The sequence below is a fragment of the Galeopterus variegatus genome, unplaced genomic scaffold (genome assembly GCF_000696425.1).
Source record: "Galeopterus variegatus unplaced genomic scaffold, G_variegatus-3.0.2 Scaffold3330, whole genome shotgun sequence".
In the NCBI taxonomy this organism is placed as follows: Eukaryota; Metazoa; Chordata; class Mammalia; order Dermoptera; family Cynocephalidae; genus Galeopterus; species Galeopterus variegatus.
Window position 1 is genome coordinate 207,799 of NW_007729441.1, and position 25,525 is coordinate 233,323.

The 25,525-nt window shown below is 43.1% G+C and overlaps 1 protein-coding gene across 4 annotated transcripts; it reads right to left on the reverse strand.

Annotated features, from left to right (window-relative positions):
• Positions 1–1,689: 1,689 nt before the first annotated feature.
• Positions 1,690–16,391, reverse strand: LOC103600391 (general transcription factor 3C polypeptide 2). 4 transcript variants are annotated; one of them, XM_008584661.1, is made up of 19 exons: positions 16,355–16,391; positions 13,988–14,258; positions 13,504–13,825; positions 12,640–12,925; positions 10,515–10,609; positions 10,077–10,154; positions 9,836–9,934; positions 9,092–9,319; positions 8,807–8,918; positions 8,515–8,623; positions 7,128–7,153; positions 6,809–6,938; positions 4,768–4,912; positions 4,509–4,670; positions 4,240–4,327; positions 3,863–3,991; positions 3,417–3,569; positions 3,166–3,273; positions 1,690–2,866 (listed from the first exon to the last, which is right to left on the reverse strand). In XM_008584661.1, exons 2-19 carry the CDS (start codon positions 14,232–14,234, stop codon positions 2,648–2,650), a joined length of 2,736 nt encoding a protein of 911 aa, XP_008582883.1. In that variant the 5' UTR covers positions 14,235–14,258; positions 16,355–16,391; the 3' UTR covers positions 1,690–2,647. The 4 variants fall into 4 exon arrangements, with proteins under 4 accessions (XP_008582883.1, XP_008582884.1, XP_008582885.1 ...); XM_008584662.1 differs by lacking the exon at positions 16,355–16,391 and adding an exon at positions 14,479–14,531; XM_008584663.1 differs by lacking the exon at positions 16,355–16,391 and having other exon boundaries at positions 9,092–9,187; positions 13,988–14,422.
• Between the last annotated feature and the right edge of the window lie 9,134 nt (positions 16,392–25,525).

Below are 25,525 nucleotides of genomic sequence, written 5' to 3' on the forward strand. Positions count from 1 at the left end.
TATATACTTATAGTATTTTTTTTTTTTAACAAAGGAGCCCGCAACTAAGTGTTTGAAACCAAGTAAAGTAGGTGATTTCTTAATCTCCTTCCAGCTCTAACATTCTAAGATTCTGTGAACATAGTTCAATATCCTTTCTAGGGTGGTGGACATCTCTACAATATCCCTGGTGGTGCGTCTGTCAGGCTGGCAGCCTTTGCGTATCTCCAGGGAGCACAAACTTCAGGACACAGACTTTTTCTGGCTCTCCACCTACCTAGCTCCAGCCCGTTTACTCAGTTCCTCTATGATTAAGGCAAAGAGAATCCTGTCACAAATACTGGAGAAACAGAGTAAGGACGCAAGAGAATTCAGTATCACACATTTAACTAAAAAGCTTCTATACGCAAAACATTATACTAGAGGAGTGAATTTACACTACTAAATGTAATGTACTGAATGTGGTAGGTTGGAAAGTTGTATTCTAAAGTCAGACTGCATAAGTTCAAATCCCAGCACCGCCACTTAGTAGTTTGTGACCTTGTTCAGACTGCTTAACCTCTCAAAATCCTGATCTTTATCAATAAGTAAAACAGAAATACCTACCTCATAGGATTAAGTAATATACGCAAAGTACCTGAAATAGATCAAGTGTTTTAATACTTGTTATCTTCTTTTTCCTCCTTGGGAACACATGGGAGAATATTTTTCATTGGACAAACCTGGAAAGCTCCTTGGTGAGGGTGGAATTTGTGCCGGGATCTTGAAGGATGAATAGGATTTAGGTGGAGATGGTGGGAAAAGATATTCCTGGAGAAGGGAACAGTGTGAGAAAGGCACAAAAGTAGAAAAGTGCAAGAACTAATGGAAAGTATAAAGTGTATCTGTTGGGAAGGAGGGTTGGAAGGGGAGTGACAGGAGAAAAAGTTTTCTGGTGGAGAAAAAGGTTTCTGGTAGAGAAAAAGAGCAAGAGCTGATGAAAGCATCATCCTGATTTTGTTTTGGAAGTTGAGACTAGGGATGAGTCTAGGGATGGCAGCAAGAGCAGGGCTGCCAGCACCAACCTACAGCTTCAACAGTTAAAGAGTCCCCAGGTCCCTTCTTTTCTACGACTGAAAGTAGAAAGGGGGCTCCTGTGCAGTATCAAGGGGCTGCTGTGTAGAATGAGCAAAGCTTTTCTGCAATGGAAGGCACGGTTAGTTTAAAAAACTGGCATAACCTGAGCTGGATCACAATAGGGTGGCACAACATTTGGCTCCTTTGTATTGATGTATGTCATGGTCCCTCTGTCACTAATGAACTTGGGTTTTCTCCAGGTTTCTTTCCTCTTCTGTATGAGAAGGGGATTGAACTACTTGTTTCCCTTCTTCTTAAAGGAGATTTTCTGATATATGATAAATTCCCTATACTAGAAAGACAGAAAGTTGTTCCCAGATATTTGGCCCATCAGCCTAGGGTGCCAGAGGGTTTTGTTGCAGGTAGACACTAAATCTCCACTTCTTCCAATAGGAGCTGGCTGCCTTTTTTTTTTTTTTTTCTTCTTCTTCCTGGGGTCATCTGACTACTTCCCTCCAAACCCCAGCCTGTACTGCTATGCGTTCCAAGACTATGGTTTGCCTGTTTCTCATTGCTGGGGTCTGTCCTTGCTTAGGAGGCAGTGTTGTAGCCACTGTGAAGTCTGCAGCATCCCACAAGAGGGCTCTAAGAAGATGAGATATAACAATATATTTACTGTATTTGGGTTCTAAACACCTCCTATACATAGTTTAAATAGAGTAACTAAACATGTTTTATAAATCAACAATGTGATAGTATCATGAAGGATCAAAAATCATAACATGTAAAAGAATGGTTGAAGTAACTGAAGATATTTAATCTAGAGAAGAAAAGACTGGGGAAATACATGATAGCTATTGTTAAATACTTAAAAGGGCAATCACAGGGAAGAATGAGTAGATTTCCTATCACCCATGAGTAAAATTTATGGAGATACACTCTTTGACTTGATATAAAGGAAGAATTTTTAAAACAGCTGTCTAGGAGGGTTCAAGTAGGGTCAAATGACCAATGATTGGGAATATTTCATAAGCAGGAGCAAGTAAGATCTGAGTCACTGTTCTATTGGTAGGGTGTTTGTGGTGTTCCTCAGCTAAAGAAGTACTATAAGCAGCTTCAGTCCAACAAATTACTATCACTCCTCTTGGGCCTGTGTGTTGGTTACTCTAAAGAGGAAGTTTGGGAAGGCAGTAACATTGGATCCTGGAATATAGTCAGAGAGGAGCGTTCATGCAGATACCCTTCCCAGTTCTCCAAACACCCACTCACAAGTGGTCTCAAAAACACCCAGTACCTTTACTTAGCTTTACCCACTTCACAATATGCTCAATATGAGCAAATTGACTCCCAAGCCTAGGTCAGGCCTGAGTGTTTCTTGTGAGCCATAGTTTTAGGCTGAGGAGCCTTGAGAGTTTGTGGAGGGAGAGCCCCCCTGCCCGCAGGGGGCTATGATCAAAGAAGTCTGTGGAAGAAGAGGGATCTAAGGAGGCAGGCCTAAAGGTCAATGCCTGGCAGCATCACTGTCCAGAAAGCCCCAGTTCCTATGGCTCTGTGCATTGAGGGCCATGTGTTCTTGGCAGACTTCATTCCAAGGGTCCTGTGTGGACAAAGGCTAGGGACTGGGCAGAAGGCGATGGCTGGTGGGAGGGAAACCAGGCCCTCTAGAGGGGAGGGATGATTGGAACATAGCACTGAAGTGGGCTCGGCTTTCAAGCTGCATACGGTGGCCCAGTGGGGAGGTGAGTCCACGAACAAAATGGATCCGAACGAGCCCTGACTGCCCCCCAGATACCAGCCATCCATAGGAGTCCAGGTTTGGGCTGAAACGTACCTGTGAAGAGAACAGAAAACAAAAGAGAGATGCTCATGGGTGGTGCTTTAGGGCAACTCCTAGCTGTATGAGCAAAAACATGGGTCACAATCTGAAAGGATAGGACCATGATGGGGTGAAAGAAGTAGGAATGAGAAGCCAGTGAATGAGGCATGTCTGTCATGCTCTGGAGGAGCATGCCAGAGCCGCTTTCCCTTCTTAGCCATCTGTGTTACCTTTTCATCTCCTAATTCATTGGTCACAGGCCCAGAGTTGGAAGAAAATGAGAATGGAAGGTGAAGAAGAGAGAAGATTCTTGCCTTATGAATAGCCTCAAGCTGCAGCCTGTCCAGACAGAGCTGGGTGTGCCCCTCTCCCTCCTGCATGCGTAGCATTGGTTCTCTATGGAGCAGATCGTGGAATGAACCCTGGGGAAAGGAAGTGGAATAGGAGAGAGAAAGTGAGTGGTCCCTTAGTTTTGCATCTTTGTTCTGGAACTCCTTAGGATGCCTTACTAAGCAAGGACTCAAATTTGCTACCTTTTCTAACACCATGCCTGGCTTCAACTTACCAAATCTGTGTCTTGAAAGAGCAAGTAGTGATGGCTGACAGTTTCAGCATAAGTTCGAGCCTTGGGAGGGTTGGGGGCCCCAGATGAAGCAGAAGAGTGGTCTTGACCTTCAGGACTATCCTGATATGGCATCAGATCTGCTTTATATATAGGCTAAAAGGAGACCATGAAATTAAGCTCTATACTACTGAAGACAGAATAAAAGCAAAGAGAGAGGAAACTGATTTGGGACAGGAAACACTTAAAGATGGAAGAAAGTACTATGTTTAAATATATGCTCAGATGCAATAGGGAAGGGAAGATTAAATACAACTCTGTGCTAAGATTCTCAGGGATAATATCAGGGGTGGGAGACCTAGCACTAATTTGTACTCTACCAGGAGCTGGAAGGGCATGTGGATTAGGATCCAACAGATGGTGCTGCTGTTAGACGTTCATATACGTACGAATCTTCGCTCTACAGGTCGCTTGACGTTTATTGGGTTCAGTGCCATATCAGGCAATATAGCTGCAATGAGCTCCCCAGATATATCTCCTGCGGCTATTGTCCCAAGCCAGTCAGATCCTGAAAGACTCTAATAGGAAGAGACAGATTTCATTCATTCACTCTTATATTCATTCAGTTCTGTGAACTGGTAAGGACTGCACAGTCTGAGGGAAAGAGACACAAACAAAAATGATCATCATCTTCCATTTCCCTGATACAGCTACCACATACTTATCTTCTCCTTCCACCCAAAACTACTACCTCTCCCTGAGCACCTCTAGTGAAAAATGAACCATTTGCCTGTGTAATGAAGACTGTAGAAGAGAGGGAGCTCACCCAGACAGTGCCTTTTCGAGGAGCAGTGAAGTAGGCCTTAAAACCAAGGTAACCAGCATCAATATAATGAATTCCACAGAGTCCATAACTGTAAGAGAAAGAGAAATAAAACTTTCCTTTTTCTAGGATTAGATTCATTTCTTCTCCCCAGTTCAAGCTATCTCAGTAAACCAACTCAACCCTCCTCTCCCCATGACAATCTGGTACTCTTTGCACCCCAACCCTTAGGGACCACCCCCAGAGTTTCTCCTATCTCCATCTTGCCATACGAGGCATAGCAGTTGTCCTGAGCCACAGTGACACCATTGTAGGGGAGCAGCCAGGCCAGTTCTGTACTCAAGAAGCGCTTGATAGAATTTATTGGTTCGTAAGGCCGTCGAAGGTCCCAGAATTTGATTTTGCGGTCGCTACCCGCAGAGACTAGAAAATGACTGTGAAAAGATGGGAGAAGATCAAATCTGAACAAATCTGGAAGAGTCAGTCTGTCCCAGTCTTCACCTTCCCCCTCCACACATCTCTATACTATACCTGTTAGCTTTGCACCATTGAAGGGTACGCACAGCCTGGTCATGGGCTAGGAAACACTGGAAGGGGTAGAGCTTTAAAGAGCCATCAGAGAGCCGTATCCGCTGCAGGGGTGAGTTAGTGGGAAGATTCCAGAAAACCACCATGCCTGAAGTAGTAGGGACAGGATGTGTAGGCATTAAAGGCAGATTATCTCTTGCTCTAATTTCTTTCTCTGAGCTCCTAGGACCTTTGTCTTCTAACCTTAGGTCTGAACCACTGTAAAAATGTGGGGATCATGACTATCTACCTAACACTCCCTCCATGGTTTAAAGACTCAACCTGATATTTTAGCCCCAGTTCTTATCAGCAAAAATGTAAAAGCTTAGTCTGAGATCTAAAGTTGAAAGACAACAGGTTGAATGCATCTCATAGCCTCTATTCCCTACTAAATAAAACTAAAGGGATTTTTTCAAAGCATAAATCCTCTAGGACAAGGGTTGGCAAACTACGGCCTATGGGCCAAATACAGCCTACCACCCGTTTTGGTAAATAAAATTTTATTGGAACATAGACAAACCCATTTGTTTACCTCATGTCTAAGGCTACTTCTACATTATAATGGCAGGATTAAGTAGTTCCAATAATGGCCAAACAGCCCACAAAGCCTAAAATTATTTACTATCTGGACCTTTACATAAAACATTGGCTAACTCTCCTCTAAGACAAAGAGAATAGGCAAGAAGCCAAATGCAACAAAATGCAGAGGAACAGAAAACAAATGGACAAATAGAAACTAACTCAGCTGACCCAGAACAAGCCCACCCCAGATAAGGCTTGCAGAGAAAAGTACTCAAAAGTATAACTGTGATAAAAATAAAAGACAAATTAAAGAATAATAAAAAATTTTAAAAACAATAGTTGAGAAAAATCTTTGTAGCTAAAACCCCTTTTATACATAAACTCAGGAAATGTAGCACCTATGAACCTTTCTTGAAAAAACTTATTGACAGTGAATTATAGCTAAGCAATATAAATAATTCAGCAATGGAGAGGGTGACTGAGATCTGAAGACTCATAGAGATACTCAATCATCAAAAAAATTTAGGAATTAAGGTAGCAGAACAGCATCAAGTATCATGAACCTTTACAATGTAAGAACAATATCACCAAAAGAAAAACAGAAGATGGAGAGAAATATAATATGGGAAGAAGTATAAAAGTGCTAATTTCCTCATCTTCCTTGCAAAAAGGCTACTGATGATGTCTAAAGTGAAACTATCATTTAAAAACAAAAACAGGGCCAGCCTGTGGCTCACTTGGGAGAGTGTGGTGCTGATAACACCAAGGCCATGGGTTCGGATCCTATATAGGGATGGCCGGTTCGCTCACTGGCTGAGCGTGGTACTGACAACACCAAGCCAAGGGTTAAGATCCTCTTACCGGTCATCTTTAAAAAATAAATAAGTAAATAAATAAATAAATAAAAACAACAACCTAATAACTCTAGCTCCTTCATGTTTTTTATAATCTTTTTTTTTCTTTTTAATATTAAAGTATCTTTGAGGAGCTAATGCCTCTTGGGGTGAAAGAACATTTATTGGGAGCTTAGCTGATCTTTCGGTTTGACTTCATTGTCTTTTTCTTCCATAAAAATAAAGTATAATTGGAACTGGCCTAAGGCTCACTTGGGAGAGTGTGGTGCTGATAACACCAAGGCCATGGATTCAGATCCCTATATAGGGATGGCCAGTTAGCTCACTTGGGAGAGTGTGGTGCTGACAACACCAAGTCAAGGGTTAAGATCCCCTTACCACTTAATCTTTTTATCTTTATATATGCATGCAGAACTGCATGAAATGATGTTCATCCACTCTTTTTTCTTAGCAGAAAAATTCTAGCGATTTCTTTCTTCTTTGTACTTTTTTTTTTTTTTACATTGCTTGAATAGTTATAGCTATTATAATACCCAGCACTGAGCCAAACTAGAAATAACCATCAAAAAACAATCACATATAAAAAGTTTACAGAACAATAGCTCCTTATGTTTTATTTTTTTTTTTACCATTATAGTATCCAGCAGCCAGGTGGTGGTGGGGCCTGGTAGGCATCCAGGCCAGGCTAAGGCACTGACCACACTCAGAGGGGTCTGTAGCTTGCATAGACCCCACCTGCAGGGTTCCCACACATTGTACCTGCAGAGATAGAAGAGATGGGACTAGGGTTAGGGATACCTACTGTTTGGAACAAAGGCTCAAATCAGTGTTTAATCCAGCAGGATGGGGCACTTTTCAGAAGTAGAAGGAGACTCACAACTGTGGAATCCATAAGAGGAGGCTCAAAGAAGACGGAACCTCAGCTAAGGTAGCAGGTTCCTCACTCACCTTATAGATGGCGGGCTTCATTGCATCTGTAAGGGAAGAAGAGCAGAAACTGATACTGTGGATCCAGGGGACTGAGCTCCTAATCAGGCCTTGCTTTTAGATCAGCACCTGCCCTTTGGATAATGACCTTCCCTTATCCTGTGTTGAGAAAGCCCTTATCTTTTCACCATCAAATTTATGAACCTACCTCTATCTGCCCCCATCTTCTTTCCTTCTGTTATACCTAATGGTATCTTTCTTCCTGTCAGAATGGCCAATCCCTCCACTCTGCTCTCTTCTCATCCTCCTCACCTTTTCCAGAATTTTGCTCATTTGTTATCCTTCCTTTCTCCTGCATTATCCACTTGCTCTCTCCCTACTGGGTCATTCCCATATTCCCATGTAAACATGTCCTGCTGTCTCCTATCTGAATAAACATACAAAAACCTTCCTTTGGGGCCGGCCCGGTGGCGCACTGCTACAGTGCACCGCTTGGGAGCACGGCGGCGCTCCCGCCGAGGGTTTGGATCCCACATACAGACCGGCCGCTCACTGGCTGAGCGAGGTGTGGGAGCAACACCGAGGGTTGCGATCCCGTTGCCGGTCCCGGTCCGGTACTGAGGGTTGCGATCCGTTGCCGGTCACGAAAAAAGACAAAAAGGAAAAAAAAAAAAACAAAAAAAAACCTTCCTTTACTCCTTATTTACCCCAGCCATCACCCTCATTTATTTGTTCTTCTTCACAGCCAAACTTCTTGAAAGACTCATCTATACTTACTGTCTTCACTTCCTTACTTCCTATTCCCTCCTCAACCCACTCCTCCACAGACCACCAAATAGAGGACTTCCCAGGGCCTGAACTTGGGTGCCCTCTTCTTCAGATACTCAGTACTGTTGAAAAGCAAACAAATTCAACATTTATCTGCTTTCCCCTGTCCCCTTTCTCTTGCTCATCTTTAGCTCTATATTCTCTCCCTCTCTTCACAATAAAGAGATTGTGTGTGTCTGTGAAGTGGTGAGGAGAGGAGAAGCTGAGAGCAGGCTTGGGGGAACAAGAGAGTATGGCAGGAGAGGTGAGCCCCATCTGTCAGCCTCAGCCTTTAGTAGTAGCTCTTTACACAGCCATTAACTGTGGCAGCAAGAGGGGGAAGGCCTGAGAGCACAGAAAGAGAATAGAGAAGAGGGTGGAGATAAAAGGTAATATGCTGAAAGAGTGCAGTTATAAGACTGAAGAAGAGAGAGAGTTCAAGAACAAATGTGTAAAGTCACAATGGGGGCACTGGGGGGTGACTGAGTAAGGCTTTGAACTAGACAGATTGAGCCCAGAGGAGTCTCAGGGGAGATGGACAAGCCCTGCTAAGCTCTGGCTACTGCTACAGCAAATCTATTCTCCCCGCTGTGCTACTCACCTGGGGGCTGCTGAGCCAGCAGGGCCTCAGGATGGGGTAGACTGAACAGCAGCACCTTCCCATCTGAGCAGGCAAGAGCCAGGAGACCCAACCGGGGCAGGAGAGGAGCCTAGAGAGTGAGATCAGATCTGAGTCTTGCTGCCTTCAGTCACCTCTAAGAAAACCTTTGATGTTCTGGTCCCTAAAAATACGATATGGAGTTGCTGGGAAAAGGACATCCACTACAAGCTAAACCTTCTTTCCTCTGACTCTGAGAACTCCCAGGGCCATCCCACAGTCAACTGGGAAGTACCTTTCGAGGGGTGCCTGGAAGTTCCCATGCTCCACTGGGGCAGAACTTGAGGTCCCAGATGCAGCCATGGTCACAAGCAATCCCGTAGACAAAGTGAGCCCTGTTGCCAGGACTGGGGAGAGAAAGCATGCGGGGACAGTGGGTAGGAAGGAGAGGCCAAGGGCTTCCAAAGCTATGTTCCCCTTATCTCAGCCCAATCCAAGCCCTTCTTCCTATCCTGCCCAGCCCCCATGCCTCTCTCTCCCTCAGCCACCCTCCCATGGCAATGTCCCAGCCCCACCTCACCAGCTTTCATGCTGCAAGGTCCCAAGGCCCCAAAGCTGGAGCAGCCCAGGGCCCGAATGAAGCTGGCTCAGTGAGTGGGTCTCATTCATGTCAGGGCTGGAGAAAAGGGCCACATACTGTGAGGCTCCTGCCCCCTCTGGCACTGGGCACCAGTCCAGAGCCCAGACTGGTCCCCCAGTGAAGAAGGACACATCCCAACGCTCTGGATGTGCTGTGATTGAGCTAAATCTAGAGAGAAGTCAAAGATGAGAAGAAAGGAGTTAATAAAAGGTTACAAGAACGGAATGGGAGCTCCACCTGGAGCTAGTAGGAACTGGCTTAAGCAAGGGCCTGAATGTTAAGAACAGTTTACAGGTAAGAATAGTCCTTGGCCACTACTTGTATCTTTCTCCTTTACTTCCCAATGTCTGTCTAGCTCCAGTTCATCTTCAAAGATGATAAGCTGTTCAATCTGGTTTACTACAGTGATCTTTCTAGGGCTAGTTTGTCCAGGTCTACCCAAGTATATGTGACCTTTTAAACTGGTTTGACCCTAAACCCCCCTAGCTTCCTGGAGTCCGGCTGGCAGTGATTAGCACTGCAAATTAGAGAATGGTGACCAGCTCTGGCCAGGATTCCTATCCCTAGAACCAAGTGGACCAGCATCAGGGGAAGGACAGAGCTAATCTGTCTTCCTTTTCAACATTCATTTTTCCTATTTTAGTCTCCCAGAATCAGAAAAAAGGGAAGAGATGCAATCTTCACCTGTTTATTCGGTAGAGTGTGCCATCTTCAGGAAGCCCTTCACGCTGTACAGAAAACAGTGGAGACTTCTCTTCTTGGGGCAGGTAGGGAGCTGCCTCACTGCGGGAAGGAAGAGGGGGCAGCCTGAATTTTGAAGAGTTTCATCCATCTCAGGATTCCCACATACATCTAGAGGCTTCTGTCACCCTTTTATCTCCATTGTCACCCCCTCCTAGGTTTCAGAAATGTTGCTTCAACTTACAGTTCGGATAACAAGTGCCACTTCCAGGCTAAAGGAATCCATTCAGCAAACTCCCAGTATGAATGTTTCTGTTCTCGGCTGGAGAAACAAAGGAAGCATCAATGAAGGAGAGAGATTCTAGAGCAGCACTGTCCAATAAAACTTTCTACAAGGATGGAAACGATCTCTTATCAACGCTGTCCAATATGCTGGTCACCAGCTACAAGTGGTAACTGGGCACTTGAAACACGGCTAGTGCAGCTGAGAAACTGAACTCTTCATTTTATTTAATTTTAGAGAGCTCTAGAGCTCATGCCTTTGGAACAGTCCGTTAGTAATAAATGTCATCATGGTGTTCTGTCTGTGAGCACTTCTCTCTTTCCCATGGCCCCACTTCTAGATCATCCTTGCACTCCTCCACTGCCCCTTCATCCCCTGCCCCAAGTCCCCAAGTCTCACAGGTCCTTGGTGAGATGGAGGCACTTCCAAACAGGAGCCATGATGTGATTTGATAAGCCATTGGGAGCCACTCCCCGGCAGTGTGGCTTCTGCTTCTGAGGATCAAATTGAAGAAAATATAAGGGAGAGAATTTTATAGGCTGGAGAAAGTTCCAGGAGATGGCTTTCCTTCCCAGCTTTTACTTTCCTTGGGATTACTTCCCCTTCAATTACTGCCCTATCAGCATCTTAAAAGACTTGTGTTTTAAACACAATGACTTCTCCTCCAGCTCCTACTCCTGCATCAAAAGTGTAAAATCCATATCTATTTTCTGTTCATCTTCCTCAAAAGCTCCATAGCATTTGATTCAGAGGACTCCTGTAAGTATCTTGAAACTCTTGCCCTCTGGGATAGTCTCTCCATATTCCTCCCACCTCCGTAAAACTCTTCCGCAGGCTCTCTCTTCTCTGATAGGTCTGGTTGATGATGGTATTTCCCCAGAGTCCCTCTGTTGTCATCTTGTCCCTGAATACACATACTCCTGGTAATCTCATCCCAGATCCCAGGGCTTGGACTACCATCTTTATGACTGATTATCAAGTTCACATCTAAGGACACACAAAATTGACTCAGACTCAACTCCTCTACAAATTGTAGATATATACAGTATCATGTCAAGCCATACTAGAGCCTGAAGCAAAAGGAAACATCAGTAATCAGTTTTTAAAAAAATCCGTAAAGTTCCTGTCTTTATTTAAAATTTTGATATTTTGTTCATTATGAATGTGTTGCTTTAATATTGATTTTTTAAAATGTTGCATCAAAATATTATTTATCTTGTTTACTGAGGGTTTCAGCCCTCCTTTAAATGTTGCAGCCAAGGCAAAAAAAGGCACTAGTTCTATACATGCAACTGGCAACTAGATGTCTCCAGCAGGATGGCATGTGCCCCACAGGCACCTCCAACTTAACATGTCAGAAAATAAACTCATCCTCTCCCCTGCCTACCTTCACCCCCTCCCACATCCCCTGCTCTTCCCATGTTCTCCAGTTCAATGCATGATGCCACCATCTAAGTCGGAAACTTCCATTCAACTTCTTCCTTTCCTTCAACTCTCACATCCTGGTTTTTTGTTTTGTTATTCGTTTTTTGGCAGCTGGCCAGTATCATGTCCTGTTAATTCTCTCATATATCTCTTGACCCTGTCCCCCCAACTTCTTTTCCTTTATTTCTTGATTTCAGGGCCTCATTATCTCTCACCTGAACAACTGAAGCTGTCTTATAACTGTCAATTGCAGGTAACCTATTTTCTTAACTTATCATGTTTATTTTTCTACTTAAAAACCTTTGTTATGCAGAGTTTTCTGTTTGGGATGATGAAAAAAGTTCTGGAAATGGATAATGGTGATGGTTGCACAACACTGTGGATGCACTAAATGCCACTGAATTGTACATTTTTAAACGGTTAAAATGGAAATTTTGTTATGTATATTTTACCACAACTAAAAAACAAACAAATAAAAACAACCTTTGTTAGCTCCTACCAATTTTATTCCTATCAGCCTCTCTAGTCTAATCTCCCCTACAATTTTGCCCCAGGCCCTTTGCTCCAGCCATAATCAATTTCTGGGGAGCTGGCCAGTTAGCTCACTTGGGAGAGTGTAACACCAAGGTCATGGGTTCAGATCCCCGTACCAGCCAGCTGCAAAAAAAGAAAAAAAAAATTCTGGGAAAACCTTCCTCTCTAGCAAACTTCTATTCACCCTTCAAGACCCAACTCATCTATCACTTCTCTGTGAAGCCTAAACAGTTAATCATCCTTCCTCTATATGCCTAAAGCATTTTGTTCAGTCCTGGTATAGCACTTATTACACTGTGAACTTTGTGAGGCAGGACTCTCTCTTATTCACATTTGTATTTCCTAGAAGAGAATAGATAGTCGATATATGAATGAATAATCTTGTTTACTACACCCCTCCCCCTGCAACCTGCCTAATATCTCAACTGTTTTTGAAGATGTTCCTTTCTTCTTTTACCTGTCTTGGCCATCACAGTTACCAGGCCAAAGCTATCCTTCTGGTATCTTGCTGACACCCTAAAAATCCCACTATTTCCCCATTCACTTTCTTATCCATTCAGGTTACCCCTGAAGTAGATCCTCGTGGGGTGCTTCGGGGCACTGCAGGCTCGGGGTCAGACGAACTCTCACTCGGGGCCTCGCTTTCTTCCCCATCTTCAGCTTCAACTTGGAGAACAAAGTCTTGATCCTGTGCAGTATCATTCTTTTCTTCTCCACCTTGACAGACTGCCTGCTGCTGGTTCTTCTTCGGTTTGGTGGGGCTGCTCACCTTGGGGCTCTCAGGACAGGACACTGGAGGAGGCAGGGCTGTTGAGAGCTCTTCAGCCAGTTCCTGAAGATACAGAAGTGCCCTGTGGGATAGGGCAGAGTCAGAGCCATACTCACAAACACTGAACTGAGAGCTCTTTTTTCCAGACTTGGTTGAGTCTTATCTTATTAGATTCTTCCAGCAACCCTGTGAAGCAGCTATTAATTTCCCCTTCCCCTTTGATAGATGAAGAAACAGAAATCCAGAAAAGTTAAGTGATTTGGCCAAGATGATTCAAATAACAAACGTTGGAGGTCTTCCAACTCCAAGTCCAATGCACTTTTCATTCAACCATAGTCAAAGAACACAGAGGGCAAGGTGGAAAGAATGGAAGAGCACATATATACTGTGCAGCAAAACAGTAATGAAGACCTGGGAGAAGCTTGTGGAAAATGTGATAGGGCACAAAGTACAGAAAGAAACTTAGATAAACCAAGTTAGCAATACATACCATAAAAGTTGGTGTGGTAAAAGCTAAAGGATCACTCAAGTCCCCAGAATCCAGACATCACCCCTGCTCACCTGATACCTCATCAGAATCTTCTCATCTCTCCAACATCTGCCCCACCTCAATCCCTTCACCCCAACCCCCTCCACCAAGCTGTGCCCCAAAATCCTTACACTTGGGCAGCCCTTCGGCGAGGTCGTTCCCCAGGAGGGGTCTCAAAGTCCTCAGAGGGCCTCTTTGGCGGTGGAGACTCTGGCTGATCTAGGTCTTTTGACAACTTCAGCAGTAGCAGGTCTGTCTTGGACTTTCGACCTCGTTTCTTAGGCAGGGGGGTGGACAGAGGGTTGGACTGTTCTAAGAGACCAGGAACCAGAGGGGCTGATGCAGGATTAGGCTGTTGGGGCCTTTTAGGGCCTTTTCGTGTCCTACCACCTCTCTTCCGGCCAGGCTTTGAGGCCCTAGTCTTTGAGATCTTTGACATCTCTGAAGAAAGATCTGTAGAGAAGAATATGGGTCTGTGAGATGGGACCAGAGCACAAACCTCTTTGGAGTAGATTACATCGTACCCAGGTTTGTAAGATCCTATTAGCTCAACCTGCTCTCTTTCATCTTAAGCTATGCATGGGAGATAAAAACATAAAAGGACAAGGTACATACCTTGCTGTTCCAGTCTGGAGAGGCTTTCTTGCTCTGGATGGAGCCTCCTCTTATCAGGAGAATCCTCATATCCAGGCAAAGGGGTAGGTAATGATGTTTCTATGGAAGCCTCTGCACTGGTTGTTTCTGAAGATGCCTCGACATCAAGCTGGTTTAGCACCTCTTGTCCGGGAGAGTCTACCACAGTCATGTTCCCCACGGGGCCGGCCTCCCCCAGGGCAACATAGCCGACCCCGCAGGTATCCATCAGCACCCCCCAAAATGGCTGCCCCTGCATACAGAGACATACAAATGAGGAGAAGGCAGAAGCTATTCATACCGGCTCAGATTTTTCTACTTTCCTGTCTTTTCTCTCCTCATTCCCACAACCAGAAACCCACACTCCCTGATCATTCATTCATTCAACAGTTATTACTAAGTATCTTCTATATATCAGGCACTGTTCTAGAAACTGTTAATATGACAAAAAGTAAGACAGACAAGGTACCTACCTCATGGAACTTAAATTCTGGTGGAGCAGACAAGAACAAGTAAATAAATAATAAAGCTACCATTTATCAAATGCTTACTATGTGCCAAGCACTATACTAAGTGCTTTATATACATTATTTATCTTTTTTTCTTTTTTTAAAGATTACCCGTACGGGAATCTTAACCCTTGACTCGGTGTTGTCAGCACCACGCTCTCCCAAGTGAGCTAACCGGCCATCCCTATGTAGGGATCCGAACCCATGGCCTTGGTGTTATCAGCACCGCACTCTCCCAAGTGAGCCACGGGCTGGCCCCACATAATTTAATTTAAAGCTCATATGTTTTCTTGTAAGGATATTACAGTAAATGCATAATTATTAAACTCCTCTCCCTAAAACCCAATGACACACACACACACACACAAAGAAGAGAAAGAAAAAATTGTCTATTATGAATCTAGGGAAGGGCCACAGCTTCCTAAAAGTCTATAAAGAACAGCTGCCAGATACCATAAAATTTAGACCAAACTGAAGAGATGCATAGAGCTAACATCATATCTATTAATATTAATCAAGGAACAGATTTACTTAAGAATAAGTAAAAGAGTTGTTCTCTGGTACCCTGCCATCAGTGCTTCACCTGAAGCGGGGAGGAAGGTAGACTATGAGACAATTAAGAAACATCCTATTACATTAAGAGACCTTTTCCACATTGAAGAATGGACTAAATTGCCATGAATCTTCATCTTCTTCAAACCCAGAAAATCAGCTGTGCAACCATGGACCAAAGGAAACAGATAAAACACTGACCACCAAACCAGAAAACTAAGCAACACAGAGCTCGGCAATAGTCCAATTTTTGGCCAGAATAACCTGCTCATAAGTGAACAAAGGGAGAAATAGTTCAAGTCCCAGGAAGGAACTCCCCATAGGTCTGTATATGCCTTAAGGATAAAGAATTCATCAGCCTCAGTGGAAAAGTGTTCTAATACAAATATCATAAGAAATATACAAATAAAAGCTCCCAACTGTCTCCCTTTGAAGAAGCTACAGTCTGAACAGACTATAGGGCTGGCCAGTTAGCTCAGTTGGTTAGAATGTGGTGTGATAACGCCAAGGCCAAGGGTTCAGATCCCTGTACCAGCTGCAAACAAAACAAAACAAAACAAAAAAACATTATCAACTAACAATAGCTAACTCCCTAACTCAGGTTCTGAGGATACAATATAACATCATGTCCTCAAGCTGCAATATAACAGTGCCAATGTAAATAGAGGGGAGCCAGCAAATGAACAGTTGATATTCCTAAAGAGAGGAGAAAAATGGGAACAAGGAAAAAAAAAACTTCAAAAATTTAACAGAATGGGCTGCACGATTAGCTCAATTGGTTAGAGTGTGGTGTCATAACACCAAGGTCAAGGGTTCAAATCTCTGTACTGGCCAGCCACCAAAAAGAGAAAAATTAATAGAAGAAAATTTACTGAAATAAAAAATATATAAAATCTTTCCTGAAATAAAGGAAGCCCTCAGTCCATAGATCAAAAAGGCTTACTGTGTAAAAGGGAAACAAAATCAATAGAATTATCAAGACCAAAAAATATCTTAGTGAAGATACTAAATTTCAAAAGATAATAACATCTACAAGCATCTCGGCAGAAGAAACATGTCTCTTACAAAGGGGAAAAAAATCAGGCTATCGTGAATTCTCAGCAACACTTGATGCCAGAAGACAAAGGAACATTTAGAGAGAGATTGGAGAGAATTCTTTACTTTTAGGCCGGCCCTAGAGTTTTTCTTCAAAAGGCCGCACTATATAAGATTGAAAATAAACAGAAAAAAAAAAAAAGACAGAAACAAGATAAAGAAAACCACACACGTATCCGAACAGTAAACATACCAGATAAATTCATCCATTAAAAATAAAGAATGAGGGCTGGCCCGAGGCTCACTTGGGAGAGTACGGTGCTGATAACACCAAGGCCATGGGTTCGGATCCTACATAGGGATGGCTGGTTAGCTCATTTGGGAGAGCGTGGTGCTGACACCATCAAGTCAAGGGTTAAGATCTCCTTACTGGTCATCTTTAAAAAAAAAGAATGAATGAAAATTCAGATTGATTTAAAAAGCCAAATAACGGGCCGGCCCGTGGCTCACTCGGTAGAGTGCAGTGCTGATAACACCAAGGCCCCGGGTTCGGATCCCATACAGGGATGGCCGGTTTGCTCACTGGCTGAGCGTGGTGCTGACAACACCAAGTCAAGGGTTAAGATCCCCTTACCGGTCATCTTTAAAAAAAAATAAAAATAAAAAATAAAAATAAATAAAAATAAAAAGCCAAATAACTATATGCTTTTAAAGAGACAACTAAAACAAAGGAACTCAAAAAGCTGAAAGTAAAAAGATGAGTTAAAATAATACAGGGCAGGACTGGCCAGTTATTTGGTTAGTGGGTCATATTAAAAAATCAAGGTCAAGGGTTCGGATACCCCCACTGGCCAGCCACCAAAAAAATACATATATAGAGAGCAAATGGTAATAGCATTTGTTGGTAATAGCAAAGCTAAATTTAGGGGAAAAACATTAAATAGGACCAAAAAAAGGAGTACTTTATAATGAATAAAACTTCAAATCATATAAAAATATAAATGTCATGAACCTTTAGCATCAAATAACACAGTATCAAAATATATAAGCAAAATCTTCAGGAAATACAAGAACAACAACTTCTTTAAATCACTGACAAATCAAGTAGACAAGGACAGAAAAGATGTGAATAAAATAATGATGGACTTCTATGTTGGCCAAGATTCAGTTGCATAGAACAGGATCCTCTCTATTCATTACAGGGTATTAAATGGTTCACATCAGTGGTTCTCAAAGTATTATCCCAGAAACAGCAACATCAGGATCACCTGCAAATTTATTAAAATGGAAATTTCCACTCATACTCCAGACCTACTGAATCAGAAACTCTGGATGGGGCCAGCACTATGTTTTAAGAAGCCCTTCAAGGGATTCTGAAGCACACTCAAGTTTGAAAACCACTTGCATACAAGATTATTGGGAGGGTTGGGGGAAAAAACAGTTTAGGAACAAATGCTTGTCAAATTGGGAAGTTGCTGGTTCAAGAACCATATGGCCTCTTCTAGGAGGCCCACTTTCTGAATCAAAAAGCCCCTACTACAGCTGATAGCTCCATAAACAAGTTGCCTCTGTAATGATCAGAAGTGACCTTACTAAACGGCGAGGCCTTCAACCATACTGCTGCCATAATCTGCACCAACAAAATGCAGGCCTTCTGGCCTGACTCTCTCCTCTCTAAACTCAGGTGCAAATTTGAATTCTCTGATGGCACATTTGATTTGCAAAACCTAAACCATATTCAGAATCTTGGATGCAAAAAATTCCAGGATATTAAATTTCTAACTTTTTAGGCTCTCAAGTGGAGGTTGCTCATTCTCTCACATCTCACTTACCTCAGGGTAGAAAGTGGGATCAGTCTCTTCTCAATTCCTCTCCAATGCCACTTCTAGACCACTATTGATCATAATCTCCTATTATTACAGTGAGATTGCTCAACTACTACAATTACTATATCTACTCTTCAACCATATCCATTATCTCTTGATCTCTCCACTTTCTCCCTATGTGAGCCACATCCTATCTAGTGGTTTTTGTTTTTTAACTTTTCATATCTAGTTTAGATTTCTTCCTGTCAATCAGATTCTTGTTGATATTCTGACTTCCTGTTTTTTCCTCCCATAGGCCTGGCAAAATTCCAACCCTGGATAAGTACAACCATCCATCTTCTCCATATGTGCGCCTAAACTGCCAAGCACTGGCAATCCCAATGTCTCTCTAGTCAACTCCCACACGCTCTCTCCTTCAATCACTGATCCCCTCATTCTCTGTAAATGACTTTGCTTCTGATTTCCAAAACACACTCCAAAGTCATTAAATGGGAAATACTTCAATTTCTTGTCAAGTAAGCTAACACTCAGTGTCTGAACCCTTCATCCCCTTCTAAGACCAAACCTTCTACTTGGGTTCCTGACCAATTCCCCCACCTCCTAAGGAAACTTGAGTTATTGATTATCCTTTTCCTTTCCACTGGCTCCTTCCAAAGAGTATTTAAATATGTTTATGATTCTCATCTTAACACATGCAACTATCCTTCAACCATATACCTCCTCCAACTAATATCCTCCTCCTCCCTCTCACAGTCAACTTTTGAAAGAGTTGTCTGCCCCTGATATTTTAATTTCCCTCCTTCATCCTAACTAGTATATTGTCCCCCAACTCACTACAGGACTAAAATAATCCATGATCACTGATTTCATTAATCCAGTGGGCACTTCTCTACTTCATTTAACTTGACTGCTCAGTGGCACTGATACTACTTACCACTCCTTTCTTGAAACACTCTTTTAAAGAGAAGCAACTCAAATGCATTAACGTTCCAGAGTTTTACACATTTTTCTTAATCTTTTACAGTTTTCTCACTCAGACATACTTGGCAGGTTTGTGTGCAAACTCACCTCTTTTGTCTTTCCAAAGCATTCAATTTAGTTTGCTTTCTTTTTTAGAAATGTTTTTACAAAACTTTTAGTTGATACAAAATACATACAAATGTGTAGAATATAAAGAATAGCGACAAAACAAATACCTATGTATCCATCATGTTTCAACCTAGTTTTAATAGAAACAATACCTCTTTTTTTTTTAAAAAGATAACCGGTAAGGGGATCTTAACCCTTGACTTGGTGTTGTCAGCACCACGCTCAGCCAGTGAGCGAACCGGCCATCCCTATATGGGATCCGAACCCGGGGCCTTGGTGTTATCAGCACCGCACTCTCCCGAGTGAGCCACTGGGCCAGCCCACAATACCTCTTTCATACTAAAATTTCTTTAAAATTTAAATATATAACATTTATATAAAGAAACTGACATTAAAAGAAAGTGGGAACATATAAATGACTCTTGGTAAGCATTCAACTCAATTGGATGACCACTCTGCTCAGATTGTCAGGGCTATAGGAGAAAAGTCTACAAGCTTCAAGCATTTATAGAGGAAACAGGGAATGTCAGTTAGCATAGGGAGCTAGTTAAATGGAGATCTGTTAAAAGAACTTCTATATGTCTTTTTTTTTGGTGGCTGGCCTATATGGAGATCTGAACCCTTGACCTTGGTGTCACCAGCACCACGCTCTCCCATGTGAGCTAACCAGCCAGCCCCTCTCTATATGTCTTAAAGATTTTCTATATCAGTACACATACATTTATCTCATTCTTTTTTTTTTTTTCTTTTTGGTGGCTGGCTGGTTAGAATCAAACCCTGGACCTTGGTGTTATCAACACCATGCTCTAATCAACTGAGCTAACTGGCCAACCCAATCTCATTCTTCTTAATTGCTGTATGGTGTTCCATAGAATTAAAGTTTATTTATTTTATTTTTTTATTTTTTTTATTTTTTATTTTTTTTAAAAGATGACCGGTAAGGGGATCTCAACCCTTGACTTGGTGTTGTCAGCACCACGCTCACCCAGTGAGCGAACCTGCCATCCCTCTATGGGATCCGAACCCATGGCCTTGGTGTTATCAGCACCGCACTCTACCGAGTGAGCCACGGGCCGGCCCGATTAAAGTTTATTTAGATATTCCCCATTTAGTGGACAATCGGGTTACAATACTATTGCAAACAATACTGCAATAAATATTCTGGGACAGATCTCTTCATTAATAAGAAACTATTTTTCTACAATAATGACCTGGAAGTTGTATTATTGTACAGGGTTGAAGAGTATGCATATTTCAAAATTGATTTATTTTTATTTAATTTCATTTTACCGCTGGCCAGCATGGGAGTCAGAACCCTTGACCTAGATGTTGTCAGTCAAAATTTGATAGATACTGCCAAATACCTCACCAAAAATCCAAACCTATTTATACTCCCACTACCTGTACCCATTTTACCACACCCTTGCCAATGTTTTTAATTTTTACCAAGTTGATGGGTGAAGGAATTCTGAGCTGGCCAGTTAGCTCAAGTTGGTTAGAGTGTGGTGCTAATAGCACCAAGGTTCTGGGTTCAATCCCTGTACCAGCCAGCAGAAAAAAAAATTCTTCCCTATTGTATGTATTTGCATTGTCCTGATAACTGAGGCTAGCAACTTCTTTCTATATGTTGGACATCAATATGTCTTTTACGGATTGCCTGTATATATAGTTTGCCTGTATTTCTATAGGGTTGTCTTTTCCTTATTAATTTGTGGGAGTTGTGTTATTTACAGGAATACTTCAAAAAGTTCATGGAAAAATAGAATTGAAAGATAACATGGATCTTTCCATGAACTTTTTGAAGACCTCTCATATGTTGCAAATATTTTCTTTTTGCATCTACTTTAACTTTGTTTATAATGTTTCTCACTAAAGTTTCATGCTTTCTGTCTTTAAAAAAAAGTCATTCCTATCCCACTGATATAAACATAGTCTCTCTTACTTTCTCCTAATCATTTTTCTAGTTTTGGATATTACATACATGTAGCCCTCTAGTTCATCTGGAATTTCCACGTAGAGGAGATTTGGATATTTACTTGTTTAGTATTTATCTTCCCTGAAAGTTTCATAAGATAGGGATCTTGCCTGATTCACTATTGTATCCAGACCTGGTACCTGGTAAATGCAATAATTAACCTTTAAGCTCTGTTAAACTAACCTTTAATCTCTGTTTAACCTCAAGGAACAAAAATCCCTTTAAGGATTCACTTTTCATGGAAGGCAGCAGCAGAGTGTGGTGGTTAATTTCCATTTATGACTTTATAATACGAAGTTTGGACACACAGTAAAGGAAGGAACGTTTAGTAAATTCAAACTTGTGTTTATAAAATCTTAAATTTGCACCCCAACCTGTTTGGTTCCCTTGCTGCTCCAGGCTGCCAGCCTGACCTTCCAGCCAAGGGGTAAAAATGAGACAACTGCACCTCAAATATGGAATTAAAAACACTACTTGGTTTAATACATTGTTTCCTCAAGTGTTTCTGTGGTAAAACTGGTGATCCGGAAGATGATTTTGTTGGTACAAAAGTTAACATTTTTATTTGACTGTGTTTTTAGTTCAACTTGCATAAAAAACTATAGCCCATAAAACCCATGGTTTTATCCATATTGCTTAAATCGCGACTAACGCATTTAAACTTTGGAAATAATCAATAAAGAAAACTATTGAGAAAATAACAATACAGTTGATAAAAAGATAGGAGGGCTGGCCGGTTAGCTCAGCTGATTAGAGCACCGTGTTGGTAACACCAAGGTCAAGGGTTCGGATCCCCGAACCTGCCAGCCGCGGAGGGAGGGGAAAAAAAGAATAGGGCTGGCCGCTTGGCTCAGTTGATTAGAACGTGGTACTGATAATACCAAGGTCAAGGGTTCGGCCAGTCACCTAAAAAAGAGTGTGTTTGACGATATACAGGGCGAAGAGGTTTGGCCATACCCTACATCTCTCCAACAAAGTGAGTTACCTCCACCTCCCGTGGGGCTGAAGTCGCCACCTCTGTCTTACCCAACTTGCCGCGGGATAAAAAGACGAGACAGGAAAAAATAACTGGCCCTGGGCTGCGCCAATGGGGTTGCAGCGCGCGCGGGGCACAACCCCAAGGGTTAGAAGAGCCATCTCGGGGAAGAGGTCGGGACACAGTTGAAAGAGATTGACCTGCAGCCAACGTAGGGGCCACCGCCTGCCCTTCCTCAGTCCTAGCCGTGGGGGCTGCCCTCGCCACTAGTCCGTGCGGGGGGCGAGCCTAACACTGAGGACGAGCCCGAGGAGCCCAACGTAAGCAGCGCCGAGGCCAGGACACAGGCTGCCGAGTTACGGACACCGCGTGAGGGAAGAGGGCAAGGCCGGCGGCTCGCAGAGTTGGGGGATGCACGGTGGCCGCAGTGGGAAGGAGGTGGAGAGCATGACGGTTCTGTGTCGGAGCGCAGAGGCTGGAGGGCGCGCTGCTGTGCGCGCGGGGAAGAGCGGGGCCGGAGCTGGTTCCCGAGATCTTAGAGCTACGGCAAAAGAAGGGGGAGGAGTGACCGTGGGGCCCCCCGCACTCCCCGCTGCGGTACACTCACCCTCACCAAAGTCCTTCCGGAAGTCCAAGTTCGAAGATGGCGCCGCCCGTCTGGTCGCGGTTTTATGACGAAATCTTGTAGCCGCTCTTCGGGGACAGCCCCCACCCCACCCCCACTGTTCCCCAGTGCACAAAGTGAGCACGTGAGCTTGGTCCGGAGTTAGTGCCCGAGGTTTTCAATGAGACGCTGCGTTCCACAATGCACCGCGGCCAGTCCCGCAGCGCTTAGAGCCCGGCGCAGCGCTAGGGCGTCTTCCGCGGCGCAAGGGACGCTGTAGGGCCTTATGGGAATCGCAGTGTGGAGAACCGAGATTGACGCCCACGCGGCCTCCACCGGGTCCGCGGGTGTGCGGGCGCCCCGGCCTGGCTCTCGCTCCCGAGCGCTGGATCCTGCCTTTTAGGCCAGACTGCCGGGTCTTGCGGCGCGCAGGGCCAGGCTGGACCTGAGAGTCTGTAATTGCAACCCCGGCACCCACCGAGCCCAGGACAGACTAAGAGACAAAGAAATCCTCGCCGCCGGCCGCTTGAGGACGACCGCAGCCTCTGCCACTAGTGAAGTCGGGGGTGGACCCGAGACAGGAAGAAAATGTATGGGGTTTGGAAAAAGAAGGAAGGGAAGGAGCAGGAGTAGAAAAGCCTGACCTGGGTGGGAACGCTGCACTCCTAGAGTGAGCCTTGACCTTGGTCCCTGGCCTTGGTCGGAGGCCTTGCTCCATTCCCTCAGTGGAAGGTGGGACGAGGTGGAGTAGGATCGAATGCAACAAGTCCTGTCCTAAGGCATTTAGAGCCATATAAATTTCTCCGGTTTTCACATACTCGGTAGGAGTGCGGGATGTATAAATATGGACAAGAAAGGGTGAAGTAACCAACCTTTCTCTTCCAGATAATCTTACCCATTAAATTCCCCTGGGTTGCTCAAACAATTTAAGAAAAGTATGGGAGGAGCTAGTTAAGACCTGAAAGAGGAAGGGTTGATAACCAATTCGACTCCCATCCCACCCCCTTAACTTGTCTTTTGGCTACTAAGCGGGTGGGATGGGAATGGAATTGGGTGTCCCCTTGCTCCTTTTAGGTCTTAGCTAGCTCCTGCATGCTTATGTGATGGACAGCTCTCAGTTTCAAACATTTACGCTTTCATAATGAACAGATCTGTCTCATTCCTGCTGCCTCACATTAGGCTTTGACTTAAATTATTGCAAAATTTCTTTTTAAATGAATAATTATACTCATTTTTGAAATAAGATATTCAAGTGGCTCTAAAAGGGTATAAAGTGAAGACTCCTTTCCACCTCTATCTCCAGCCAACCAGTTTCTTGTTATCAGCCCAAGACATTTTATGTATTTATACACATATGCAAATACATGTATATCTTTTCCCCTTTTTCTTTTTTTTTTTGTCTTTTTTACTGACCGGTATCGGGATCGCAACCCTCGGTGTCGCGCCCACACCGCGCTCAGCCAGTGAGCGGGAACCGGTCCGAACCCTCGGCAGGAGCGCCGCCGCGCTCCCAAGCGGCGCACTCTCCAGTGCGCCACCGGGCAGGCCCTCTTTTCCCCTTTTTAATTCAGATTTTTTTTTTTTTCTTCTGGCTGCTGGCCAGTAGGGGGATCTGTACCCTTAACCTTGGTGTTATAACACCGTCTGTAACCAACTAACCAGCTAACCTGTCAACCTTCCCCTTTTTAATTCAAACAGCGACTTACTTACAGTCCTATACCTTACTTCTTCTGAGTGTACCTTGCAGATTGTTCCATTTCTGTCCATAAAAACCTTCCTCGTTGTTTGTTATGACTATTTAATTGTATGGGTGTAGTAAAATTTAATTAGTCTCATTATTAATGAGTATTTAGTTGGTTTCCAGTCTTTGGCTGTTATAAACAATGCTGCTATAAATAACTTTGTATGTAAGTTACTTTAAACATGTGCAACTATATGGGTAGGATAATTTCCTAGAAGTGGAATTGCTGAACCAAAGTTTAGGTGCATTTGTAATTTTGATTGACAAGCAATGTTGTAACTGATTTCTCTACCTCCATTCTCTACCACTTATCTTTCTAAAATATAAAGCTGACCCTTGTTTATCCCCTGCTTAATTTTGATGACTGAGTGGTATGCTCAATATATAAAATTCCATGAGTGCATAATCTTAAAAAAAAAAAAGAGAAAGCCAAAAAATCAACTACTTATCGTACACATTGTACACCACGGGAAGTAATAGTGACTGATTACTGAAAAGTGGCAAATAAAAGGAAAGAATTAAGCATTTATCCTGCCTTTCCAGCATGAATTGTAGTTCAGAATACCTAACTGGTGAAGAGTTATTTATGGAAGGTTATTGGCTAGTAAATGTGGAAAGAACAATAGAATTAGAAAAATCATCATTTTGCTTCTCCCAATGAAATAATATTGGCAACAATCACCAGTGGATGAAACCACTAAATGAAAGGTTTGGGGGAAGCTTTAAAATGCCTGGACTCACTCATCACTGAAAATGAAACAACCAGTCCTTGTTTGCCTCCTGATGTAAGGCAACATGAAGCACGTAGAACCACTTATTAAGTGCAGTCATCTGTCACTTAATGATGGGAATATGTTCTGAGAAGTGCATTGTTAGGCGATTTCATCGTTGTACGAGCATCATAGAATGTACTTACACAAACCGAGATTGTACAGCCTTTGCACACCTAGGCTATATGGTATAACCTCTATTGCTCCAATCACCTTCATGTATGGGGCACATGACTGAGAGTACTTCAAAAAGTTAGTGGAAAATAGAATTAAAATATGAATATGCGAGAGTACTTTTTGAAGTACTCTCCTATTCTTGCCCAAAAAGTTAAGTAGAAATACAGGGCTTAGAGGAATGAGTTAAATGACACCACAACAAAGCAAAAGGTTTCTATAAGTTGATGTCTTGAGAAAAGAAGCGGGGAGGGAAGACTGCTTGTTAA